General features: G+C 59.1%; 1 protein-coding gene across 1 annotated transcript; it reads left to right on the forward strand.

The window, feature by feature from the left end:
• Positions 1-5,053: 5,053 nt before the first annotated feature.
• NRM (nurim) lies at positions 5,054-7,413 on the forward strand. The gene is made up of 4 exons (XM_050919517.1): positions 5,054-5,201; positions 5,867-6,069; positions 6,298-6,474; positions 6,812-7,413. The coding sequence occupies exons 1-4, from the start codon at positions 5,078-5,080 to the stop codon at positions 7,130-7,132; spliced, it is 825 nt and encodes a 274-aa protein (XP_050775474.1). The 5' UTR covers positions 5,054-5,077; the 3' UTR covers positions 7,133-7,413.
• The last annotated feature ends 4,119 nt before the right edge of the window (positions 7,414-11,532 follow it).

The raw sequence follows: 11,532 nt of genomic DNA on the forward strand, positions 1-11,532 counted from the left end.
CCACGCCCTGTACCTAGATGTGAATGAGCTGTGCATATACATTCATAAAAACAGGATCTCGGCCAGCCATGGTTTGAAAACACTGCAGAGCACCTTGGGTGAGAGAAACTCCTTTAGACAGGCAGAGCAGGGCTCAGTTTCTAGAAAGCATGGTGGGGTATTGTTTGAGAGGCAACCATTTGTGTCCAATGGGCTCACACATCCTCTTCCGTATCTCAAGACCAGGTCGCCAAATGGTGGGGCGTGCCCCCATAAGGGGCCCTGCAGGAATGTTCGGGGGACCACGGTGGGGCCCGGGCCAGTCCCCATGAGGGGCGGGATGGGAGCACCACCTGGCCCCACTCTGCCTCCAGCTCTGCTCCAGCTCAGCTCCTGGCTCCCGGCTGCAGCTCCACTCCCAGCACCACCCCTGGCCTTGCCCCCAGCTTGGCCCCTGACTGCGGCCCAGCTGCGGCTTCCGCTCCCAGCCTCGGTCCCCAGCTGCTGCTTCATTCCCAGCCCCAGCCTCAGCCCCCTTACCCCGTCTGTGCCCTCCACCCAAAGCTGTGGCTCTGCTCCCCAGGAGAGTCTCATGGGGGAGAGGGGTGGAGGAGAGGAGGGACGCGGTGAGCGATGGGGACCTCCAGAGAGGGGGGTGGAGCGGAGGAGAGGAGGGAGACTCACCAGGCAGTGGCGGGCGGTGGGGACCTCGGGGAAGGGACGGAGCAGGAAGGGGCAGAGGCAGAGTGCAGGCAGGGCCACAGGTGCCAACTTTCTGATTTCCCCAGGGGTGCTCCACCCCTGCTCTGTCCCAGGCCGCACCCCCACTTCACTCCTTCCCCCAAGGGCCCACCCTGACTCCACCTCTTCCCATCCCTACTCTGCCCCGACCCTGCCTCTTCCCACCCAGTTCCTCCCCTCCCCAAGTGCACCCCACCCTCACTTCGCCTCTTCCTGCTCCCGCTCCTCCCCCTCCCCCGTCAATGCCTCCTGCCCGCCGCTGAACAGCTGATCAGCCGCTGGCGGGAGGCATGGGGGAGAGGGGGGAGGAGATGACCAGGGAGGCTGATGGTGGGTTCTGAGCACCCACTATTTTTTTCCGTGGGTGCTCCAGCCCCGGAGCATCCCCAGAGTCAGCATCTATGGGCAGGGCCACCACAGCCCAGGCGTCCAGCAGTTGGGCAGGAGTGGCTGCTCCAGGAGCCCTGGCTAAGCCTGCCCTGGTCTATTATACCCACTGCCCATGATTGAGGAACTGAGACTTTTCTAGTATCAGAGGGGTAGCCGTGTTAGTCTGGATCTGTAAAAGCAGTAAAGAGTCCTGTGGCACCTTATAGACTAACAGACGTTTTGGAGCATGAGCTTTCGTGGGTGAATACCCACTTCGTCAGATGCATGTAGTGGAAATTTCCAGGGGCAGGTATATATATGCAGGCAAGCTAGAGATAATGAGGTAGTTCAATCAGGGAGGATGAGGCCCTGTTCTAGCAGTTGAGGTGTGAAAACCAAGGGAGGAGAAACTGGTTTTGTAATTGGCAAGCCATTCACAGTCTTTGTTTAATCCTGAACTGATGGTGTCAAATTTGCAGATGAACTGAAGCTCAGCAGTTTCTCTTTGAAGTCTGGTCCTGAAGTTTTTTTGCAGCAGGATGGCCACCTTAAGGTCTGCTATAGTGTGGCCAGGGAGGTTGAAGTGTTCTCCTACAGGTTTTTGTATATTGACATTCCTAATATCTGATTTATGTCCGTTTATCCTTTTCCGTAGCGACTGTCCAGTTTGGCCGATGTACATAGCAGAGGGGCATTGTTGGCATATGATGGCGTATATTACATTGGTGGACATGCAGGTGAATGAACCGGTGATGGTGTGGCTGATCTGGTTAAGTCCTGTGATGGTGTCGCTGGTGTAGATATGTGGGCAGAGTTGGCATCGATGTTTGTTGCATGGATTGGTTCCTGAGCTAGAATTACTATGGTGCAGTGTGCAGTTACTGGTGAGAATGTGTTTCAGGTTGGCAGGTTGCCTGTGAGACTTTTCTGTTAGGTACAGGCAGGCTGGTCCAAAAAGCTGGAGAGAGCAGAGAAGGAAAAGGAAATCGAGCCAGAGGGCAGGAAGTGGGCAGCCCTAGAAGCCACATACCAGAGAGCCCTGGAGGCCGGGAAGCAAAAATTGGAAGCTGAGAAGCAGAAACGAGTGGCAGAAAGAGCGACACGTGGGAGGGCCGAGTGCTCCGCCTACGCCAGGACCACATGGCGGGGACAAACCGTGACCTAGTTACAGAGCAAGGGATGGCGCTGATGCTGATCTGACTGGCCGCCTTTGAAAGGATCTGCAGCGTACAGAACATCCCTGAGGGATGGAGCCTGGTGATTTCACTCGCTCAGCTGGTGGCTGAAGCGTTACAGGTGTGTAATGACGCGGCTGTAACCGAAACTGTGATAGGATGTTTTTAAATTCCCTGTTAAAGAGGTTTCACGTTACACCGGGGGCCATACCTCCCCGAATTCTCTGAGGCCTGCATCGAAGAAGTGTGAGCAGCTGCGTGGGAGAAGGCTCCTGAATCAGCAGAAACAGTGGCAGGTTGCTGACGTGTATGTACAGGTGACGCTATGCAGGGAGCACAGAAAGAGAAGTAGGAATGGGTCCCCGGATAGTGCCTGGGAATAAGAAATAGGGTGGGGGAGAACAGTCCACACCTCCCTAGTAAACCCTAATTATCAGGCCTGTAATGGGGGTACTCTCACCACTGGGGCACCTCCCTGCGGCTAGGTCTGGGCAGCAGCTATCTCCTCGTCTGACATCCTCATGCTGCTCTTTCCCTGGGCTTCGTTCTACTCTGCCTTCCTTCCACAGACTTTCTTGCCGGCAATGCCTCTGGGTGAACCCTTCCCACAGGCCAGGAGCCAAGGACTTTTGCTCCCCCTGGGTTTCCTCCTACCTACCTCTCCATACCTGGAGAGTGACTGTAGACTGTCCCCGCTGCCCCCTTCTGCTGAAAACTTCCTGGCTTTATACAAGCTAAGTCTGCTTCATCATCTGTTAGCCTGTATCAGGCCCTGGCTCTCCCCCCGAGTGCGGCCTATATGGCTAATAGGCCCTGTTTGAGCCACCTTACCCCTTTCAGGGCTAGTGTGGGGTGAACCCAGGACTCCAGCCCAAGAGAGGGCCTAGGAAAGCATTACTCACATGGTCCCCTTGATCACATGGAAAAGGCAGGCTCCCATGTTCAATCCCCAGTTGGCCTAGGTTAACGTAAGTACCCTGGAGTCAAAGACTTCAGGGCTGGGAGAGGGAGCTGTGACTAACTTTGCCAGCTCTGACCTCTTGGAAGGAAAGAGAGAGTTTAATAAAAATTGGCTAAGGGTGGTGAGATGCCTGGGTTCTCAGTTCTCCCTAGGCAGGAGAGCTGTGATTCATGGAGAAGAGGTTGAGCCTGCTCGCTTAAGGCCTGGTTAAAACCACGGTGCTGTTAGCCTGCATCAAACTGCAAGGGGAAGGTTTAAATAGCTTCAAAGTGGGGATTCTTGAGACTTTGCCAGCTGTAGTCTAGGGGGTGCCGTGGTCAAGAGGCAAAGAGCAGTGTGAGGCTGCAGAAGGGAGCTAAGGGCCATTGGGAGGGGATGCAGCAGGGGCAGGGATGATAGGGGGATGGATGAGAAGGAAGCCCTTCCTCTGACAGGGCTGTGTGGGTTGATCTGGGGGTGGGGGAGGTTCCTAGGGTATCTCTGACGTATCCCCATGTGTCAGGAGAGGGTGGGGAATCTTGAAGGGAGTCCCAAGTAGTGGGGGACTTGGGGGTAATGCTCTGGGGGGATCAGCAGGTGGGGGGTGTTGATGGGGAATCTCTGGAGGGGGTCCCCAGTGCAAGGGGATCTCTGGGCAGAGGGGGCCCTAGAGGTGTCCCCATAAGAAAGTTAGGAGCGGAATGGGATCCCACACAGGACAGTGGGTGGGGCCTCGGGAGAGATGCCTGGCTCCCCCTAGAAGAGAGGGAAGGATGGAGAATGTCGGGGGGAGGGGCTTTTTTGGAGGGATCAAAAGGGAAACCTCGCCTACTGTGGGTGGGGGAGCCCAGAAAGATGGGAATTCCTAAGAGGAGGGAGATTCCCTTTGTGGCTTGGGAAGCCGAGGGAACAGGGATTCCCGGGGGACGCTCTTCTCTAAAAGGTCACTGACTCTCTGGAGGAGGGGGAATCCCCGGGAATCCCCTTCCCTTAGAGGCGGGTCACTGGGGAGGGGGATCCCGGGGAAGCCCCTCCCCGGCCTGACGAGTTATTGGGAGAAGGATTCCAGCGAAGCCCCTCCCTGCCTGGAGGGTAACTAGGGAGGGGGATCCCGGGGCGAGGAGGATCCCTGGGAAGCCCCTCCCCGGCCCGGCAGGTCTCTAGGGAGGGGGATCCCGGGGCGAGGGGAATCCCGGGAGAAGCTCCTCCCCGAGATGGGGCGGGTCACTGAGAAGGGGGGATCCCGGGGAAACCTCTCCCCGGCCTGGCGGGTCACTGAGGAGGATCCCAGGGGAAGCCCCTCCCCGGTCTGGCGGGTCACTGGGGAGGGGGATTCCGGGGAAGCCCCTCCCCGGCCTGGCGGGTCACTGGGGAGGGGGATCCCGGGGAAGCCCCTCCCCGCCAGGCGGGTCCCTGAGGAGGTTCCCGGAGGAAGCTCTTGCCCGAGCTGGGGCGGGTCACTGGCGGGGGGGATCCCGGAGAAACCTCTCCCCGGCCTGGCGGGTCACCGGGGAGGTTCCCGGGGAAGCCTCTCCCGACCGGGCGGGTCACTGGGGGGGGGGGTGGAATCCCGGGGAAGCCCCTCCCCGCCGGGCGGGTCACTGGGGGGAATCCCGGGGAAGCCCCCCCGCCAGGCAGGTCCCTAAGGAGGTTCCCGGGGGAAGCCCCTCCCCGGCCTGGCGGGTCACTGGGGGGATCCCGGGGGAAACCCCTCCCTGGCCTGGCGGGTCACTAGGGAGGGGGATCCCGGGGAAGCCCCTCCCCGTCGGGCGGGTCCCTGAGGAGGTTCCCGGGGGAAGCCCCTCCCCGGGCCGGGGCGGGACTCTCCGGGCGGCGGGAGAAGCGGAGTCCCCGCCCCGGCTCCCCGCTCGCCATGGCGGCCCAGCTGCTGCTGATGATCCCGGCCCTGGGCAGCTTCCTCTTCACCTTCGGCACCGGCGTGGAGCTGATCCGCTTCGCCTCGCTGCGCGCCGTGCTGCCCGGCGGGGGGCGGCCGGGTGCGTGGGGTCGGGGCTGCGGGGACCCGGGGCGGAAGGGCAGAGGAGGGAGGGGCCGGGGGATGGAGCTGGGAGGAGAGACCTGGGGGGAGACCCAGGGGTGGGGGGAAAGGGAGACCACACCGGGGGGGGGCCGGAGGCTGGGGGGGGAGGGGAAACCCGGAGGAGACCCAGGGCAGGAGGGGGTTGGGAAGGGAGGGGGAGCCCTAGAGAGGGTCCTGGGACTGAAGGGGTTGGTAGGAGAGACCTAGGGGGAGATTGAGGGGAGGGGGCTGGGAAGAGAGACCTGGGGGAGGCGGAGCCCTAGAGAAGACCCAGGGCGGGAGGGGGTTAGGAGGCGAGACCCAGAGGGAAGCCCCTGGGGGCTGAAGATCCTGGGGGAAGCCCATCCCAATCAGGGTTGGGAGGGGCCTAGCAGAAGGGGGAGTGAGTTTGGGGTGGTTAAAGGGGGAATTGTGAGAAGACGGGATTGGGGGGAGTTAAGAGGGGAGGGTGGTCGGGGTGGGACCTGGGCCCTGCTGGGGATCAGGCCAAGGTTGGGAGCTGGGGGGTAAAGAGGGAACTGGGTGCGGGGGAGGGGGAGCAGTGCCCTGGGGCTGACCCAAATGGGTGACACCTCACCAGTTACATTCTGCCTCCCATTAACTCTATCTCCCCCTTTGCAGAGGCCACCCCCCATGTGGAGTGGGGGGCTGCCCTGCGGGACCCCCGGGTGCTGTGGCCCCTGGCCATGGACCTGGGCCTGGTGGTGGTCTTTGTGCTGCAGCACAGCCTCATGGCCACCGCGCTGGTCAAGCGCTGGACCACCAGTTGCTTTGGGGTGCTGCAGAGATCCTTCTACGTCTTCTGCACCGCCCTGGCCCTCCAGGTACTGCCGGGGACTGCGGGTCGGGAGTGAGGGGCACCAGCTGAGCTGTGGGGGAGCCCAAGGCTGGGCTAGCAGGGGGCTGCGGGTCAGGGTTTGGGGGAGCCCAAGGCTGGGCTAGCAGGGGGCTGTGGGTCGGAGCTGGAGGAGCCCAAGGCTGGGCTAGCTGTGGGCTATGGGTTGGGGCTGGGAGGCATTGGCAGAACTATTTCTAATGGGACTCCCCCACAGCTGCTGATGCGGTACTGGCAACCTGTCCGGCACGGCCCCCTGCTCTGGAACGCCTATACGGAGCCCTGGGACACCTGGGTCCCGCTCATCTGCTTCATCCTGCACTTCATCGCCTGGCTGGTTATCTTCAGTGTCATCCTCATCTTCGACTATGCTGAGCTCATGGGAGTCAAACAGGTACCTCGGTCGCCTTGCAACCCAGGCAGGGGGATTGCCTGGTGCGGGGAATGGGGAGTGGGACACATGGGGCCTTTCCCCCCGAGGGGGCCCCGGCTCTGATCCAGCCCCAGGCTGGGGGACTGGCTGGCTCAGGGGGGTGGGGAATGGGTTACGGGGCCTTTCCCCCCTAGGGGGCCCTGGCTCTGATCCAGCCCCAGGCTGTGGGACTGGCTGGCTCAGGGGGGTGGAGAATGAGACACGGGGCTTTTCCCCTCTAGGGGGCCCTGGCTCTGATCCAGCCCCAGATCTGGGGGGGCATCTCAACTCTGCCCTTAACCTCTCCCTGTACCCCCAGGTTTATTACCACTGCCTGGGCATGGGGGACCCGCTGGCGCTGAAGTCCGTGCGGGCTGTGCGGCTCTATTCTCACCTTCGCCACCCCGTCTACCTGGAGTTCCTGCTGGTGCTGTGGGCCGTGCCCTGCCTGGCTCTGGATCGCCTCCTGCTGGCTGGCCTCTTCACCACCTACCTGAGCTGCGGGCACAGCCTGGACCAGCAGGACTACCTCTACCTGCGGGCCCAGCTTGACAAGAAGCTCCTGGTCTTCTCCCGCGAGGAGGCAGCCTACGGGGATCTGCTGGCCCGAAATGGTCCCGCGCGTGGCAAGGAGAGCTGAGGGGCCGGGGCCTGGGTCTCTGCCATGCACTGATGCCCTTAGGTCAAAAACCCTGCACTAGTTACTGTAGGATTATCACTTCTGAGTGCCTAGCAGCAGCTTGCAAAACCAACCCCGTCCCTGCTCTAACCACTAGGCTCCACGTCCTCCCAAACAGAGGGGTAGAGCCCAGGAGTCCTGGCTCCCAGCTCACCCTGCTCTAACCATTAGATCCCAGTCTCCTCTCATAGGGCTTTAAGTTCTGTTCCCAGCTCGGACGGGAGTGGGGTCTAGTGGTTTAGAGCAGGGTGGGAGCTGAGAGTCAGGACTTCTGGGTTTGAGGCCCAGCTCTGGGGGGGGTATGTGGTCTAGTGGGTTAGAACAGGGGACGCTGGGAGTCAGGACTCCTGGGTTCTATCCCCAGCTCTGAGAGGGGAGGGGGAGTCTAGTGGCTAGAGGGTTGGGTTGGGGCTTGGAGTCAGGACACCGGTTTTACCTGGCTGCTTTACCCAGTGTGTTTTGTTTCCATCCGCAGTTGTGACTGCAAAAAGATTCTCTGAAAATGTTTTTTTAAAAACAAAATGATGATAAATCTGTGCTTAATTTAGTAACACACTGAGGCAGATGCCTTATCGGGGACCAGCCAGTTGAGGGGTGCAGTAAATGGGACATGGGGCCTTTCCCCTCTAGGAGGTGCCAGCTCCACTCCCAGCCCCAGAGCAGGGGGACTGGCTGGCTCGGGGGATTGTCATGAGATACGGGGCCTTTCCCCTCGTGGGTTGCCGGTTCCAGTTCCATTCACTTACCAGCCATTCTGCGCCCCATGAATCAAACTGACGGGGATCCCGGCCCCAACCATCCACTTCAGGCACCTCTCTGCCCCCTTGCTGGTGGCCTCAGCCGTTATCAGAGGGCTGAATTGAGACACATTAGTGATGGGGGCTGAGGGGGCAGCTTGTTCTCTCCCCAGAACCCCAGTCTTTGGGTCTCAGTGGGGGGAGATTTTAACTGGACTTAGAGCTGGATCCAAAGCCCATGGGATTCGCTGGGAAGATCTTGCCGGGCTTTGGATCAGTCCTGAGACACTCAGTCTCCAAGTCTTGTGTTTTATGGTTTCCCTGTTCTGATGCAGGAGGCTGGGACCCCTCTGGGCTGGGCATGAAACTGGGGGTTAGGACTCCTGGGTTCTATTCCTGGCTCTGGGAGGGGACCCCAGCCTTACACCAATGCCTTAACCAGGAACCTTTTATTTTTAAGTGCTGTTTTTTTTTAATGTGTTCTTAACGCAAAGCTGATAAAGTATTTTTGTATCTTGGGGTTTTGTGTGATCTGAGAAAACAATTTTTTAAAAAAAATAAAAAAAGTCGCTGCTTCTTTTACACACTTGTCTGCCTCCTGGGTTGTACCCCCAGCTCTGAGAGGGGAATGGGGTCTAGTGGTTAGAGCAGGGGGGCTTGGAGCTAGGACTCTTGGGTTCCACCCCAGATCTGGGAGAAGAGGAGAGGATATCTAGTGGTTAGAGCAGGGGGAGGGCTGGGAGTCAGGATTCCTGGGTTCCTTTCCCAGTTCAGCCTCTTTCCACTTGACATAGTGAGTCACTTGTCTTTTGCCTCTGTGTCCCTAACTGTAGGTGCTGTAACAAGTCTGAGGCGCCCTATTATATTCATACTTCTCGTCTTGGATGGTGGGAGCTCGGCAGTGCAGGGAAGAGAACTGCTTCTCCTCCTCCAGAAACACCATCCTGCAGCTAAAGGAAAAGAGTCACTACTCTGCAAATGGACAAGAGCCTATGACGGACGAGCAAGCAGTTATGATGCTCCCTGTTAGGGGGTGGTGGTGGTACATACACCCTCGCCATGGCTTTGCATTACATTTCCCCAGCAGGGGGCAGAGTGCTGGGTGCACACTAGTCATTTTATTATACCACATCTCTCCAGTAGAGAGCAGCGTTGGTACAGGCACACTAGCCATCGCATATCACTGTCTCGCCACTAGGGGGCAGTGTCGGTACAGGCACACTAGCCATCGCATTTCACTGTCTCGGCACTAGGGGGCAGTGTCGATACAGGAACACTAGCCGTAGTATTTCACTGTGTTACCACCAGGGGGTGGTGTCGGTACAGGCGCACTAGCCATAGCATTTCACTCTCTCCCCACCAGGGGGTGGTGTTGGTACAGGCGCCCTAGCCATAGCATTTCACACTCTCTCCACCAGGGGGTGGTGTTGGTACAGGCGCACTGGTCATTGTGTTGCATCTCTGCATTAGAGAAGCAGTGTTGCTATATGGCAGTGGTTTTCAACGGACCCCTGGGGTTCCGCAGACTATATTTAAGATTTCCAAGGGGTCCACACACTGTCATTTTAAATGTTTTAGGGGGGTCGCAAATGAAAAACAAAGTTGAACCCCCCTGCTCTATGGCGATGCTTCCATCTCTCCCCCCCTCCCCCAGCCAGGTGGGGTTTGACATCTGCACCCCAAAGTTGCTCTTAGCGAGGCCAGCAGGGGGATGGATGCTTGGCTCTCTGGGGAGAATTCAGCCTGTGTTCCAAGGGCCGATGCAGGGGGCTGCGGCTATGACATAGGTCTACCGGCATGTGTGCGTCATGCATTCCTGCTGGCTTAGAGGGAGCAGACAGCTGTGAGGGGCTTAGCTAAGGCTCTTGTCTGATCCTGAAGGGTCAGGCGGGGCTAGTGCCAGAACAAGGTGCTGCAGGGAGCAGGGTGGGGGCTCGAAAAGGGGCACTGGCCCCTGGCACTCAGCGCTGGCCCCAATGCCCCAGTGCAGCCGTAGGGGGCTCTGTGCTGGAGGAAGTTGGTAAACGTCCCTTGGTCCTTCTCCCAAGAGTGAGGTGGTAACTGCATTGTCCTGGCCTAATTCCCACGCAGCTTATTCTAGTCCCTAGCCCTAAACCCCACCATGCTTTGCAACTTTCACTGGCCACAGGAGGCCCCTCCTACAGTGGGGTGCAGCTCTGCTGTGTGCTGCTCCTCACCTGCCCCACCCCAGAGGTGGCTGCACCTCAGCGCTGGGGGAGTGAGCCCCATGCAGTGTCACTGCGAGCCTGTTCCCCAGCTGCTGCACCCCAGAGGTGGCTGCATCCCAGTGGAAGGGCTTGGGGTTATTTGGTTTACACAGTTGACTTGCTGTGCGTTAGTTCTCTTGAAAGAGGCGCCCTTTGCCTCACCTAGAGAGGTTGGCTCCTGCCTCTCGTTGTCCCCGTTAAGTCACCGAGTCCTTTTGGCTGTCTATGGAGGAACCCAGGGAAGGGAACCAGAAGATGCAGTCCCTCGAACAGACCACCAGGGGGCGGTGGTGTATTAAAAATCACTCTAGGTGGTAAGAGACCCTACCAAAATAAACCAGTGTCCTTCTCAGGGCTAGCCAGTGAGCCTAAAATAATGAGAAACCCCTGGTATGCCTGAGAGACCCTACAATAACAAACTGGCCGGCAAAGCAGCGCCAGTGTTTGTTAGTTACCCTACAACAACAAATCAGCAAGCAGCCACAGGAAACCCTACAAGAACAAACCTTCCTGCACGCCCTTGTGGATGCCAGGGGCCCCACAAGAACAAACTGCCATGTGTCGTCCTAGTGCTCACCAGCTGCCCTGCAATAACCAACTGGCTCATCCAGCCCCACAGGGGAGGAGACCCTACAATAACAACCCCCTGGAACTCAGGCTGGAAGAGCCTAGTTCTGGAGCGGGATTAGAGAGGGATTAGGTGCTGTTGGGTGGGCCAGGACTGGGAGTGGGGGAGGGAGCCCAGACCAGAGCCAGCAGCTTCTGAGACCTGAACAAGGCTGCACTCTGATCTGCTGCACCCCCAAACCCTGCCAGCCCAAACTCTGCCACCCAAAAGCCCCGCCTGCAACAATGTGTATCCCTAGATCCACTGAGAAATTGCTTGCAATCCCCTGTGTGCTCAGAGGTTCTGGGGACCAAGCCGAAATTCTCAAATCATTGTCGTCCCCCCCACACCGATAGCCCCATGCAAATAGGTGGACACCCCCCAGATCGAAGCCTGCCCCCTAAGCTATCTGTGCCTCTAAAGAGCCTGGGAGCTCCCCACAAAGAACCTTCCCACCTCCCATCCCAGCCCTACCCCCTGATCCTCCTAACCCACACACCTCCCCATCCCAGACCCACCCCCTGATCCCCCCACCCCACACACCCTCCCCCCACCCTTCCCCCCCAGACTCCCTCAATGCCCCCTTCTCTTGAGAGCCCGTCCCCAACCCCATCATCTCCCCCTTCCCCCATCTGTCCAGATTCGACCCTCCTCCCTCCACACACTCCAACCCCCCCCCCGCTACCAAAGCCCCTCCCCTCGCATTGTGTCCTCGTCCCCTTCTGTTTATACACAAAGACCCCCCATCTCTGCCCCCGCCCCTCCTCTCTCCTCTCCCAGGCTTTTGGG

Source organism: Gopherus flavomarginatus, chromosome 12 (assembly GCF_025201925.1).
Source record: "Gopherus flavomarginatus isolate rGopFla2 chromosome 12, rGopFla2.mat.asm, whole genome shotgun sequence".
Lineage (NCBI taxonomy): Eukaryota > Metazoa > Chordata > Testudines > Testudinidae > Gopherus > Gopherus flavomarginatus.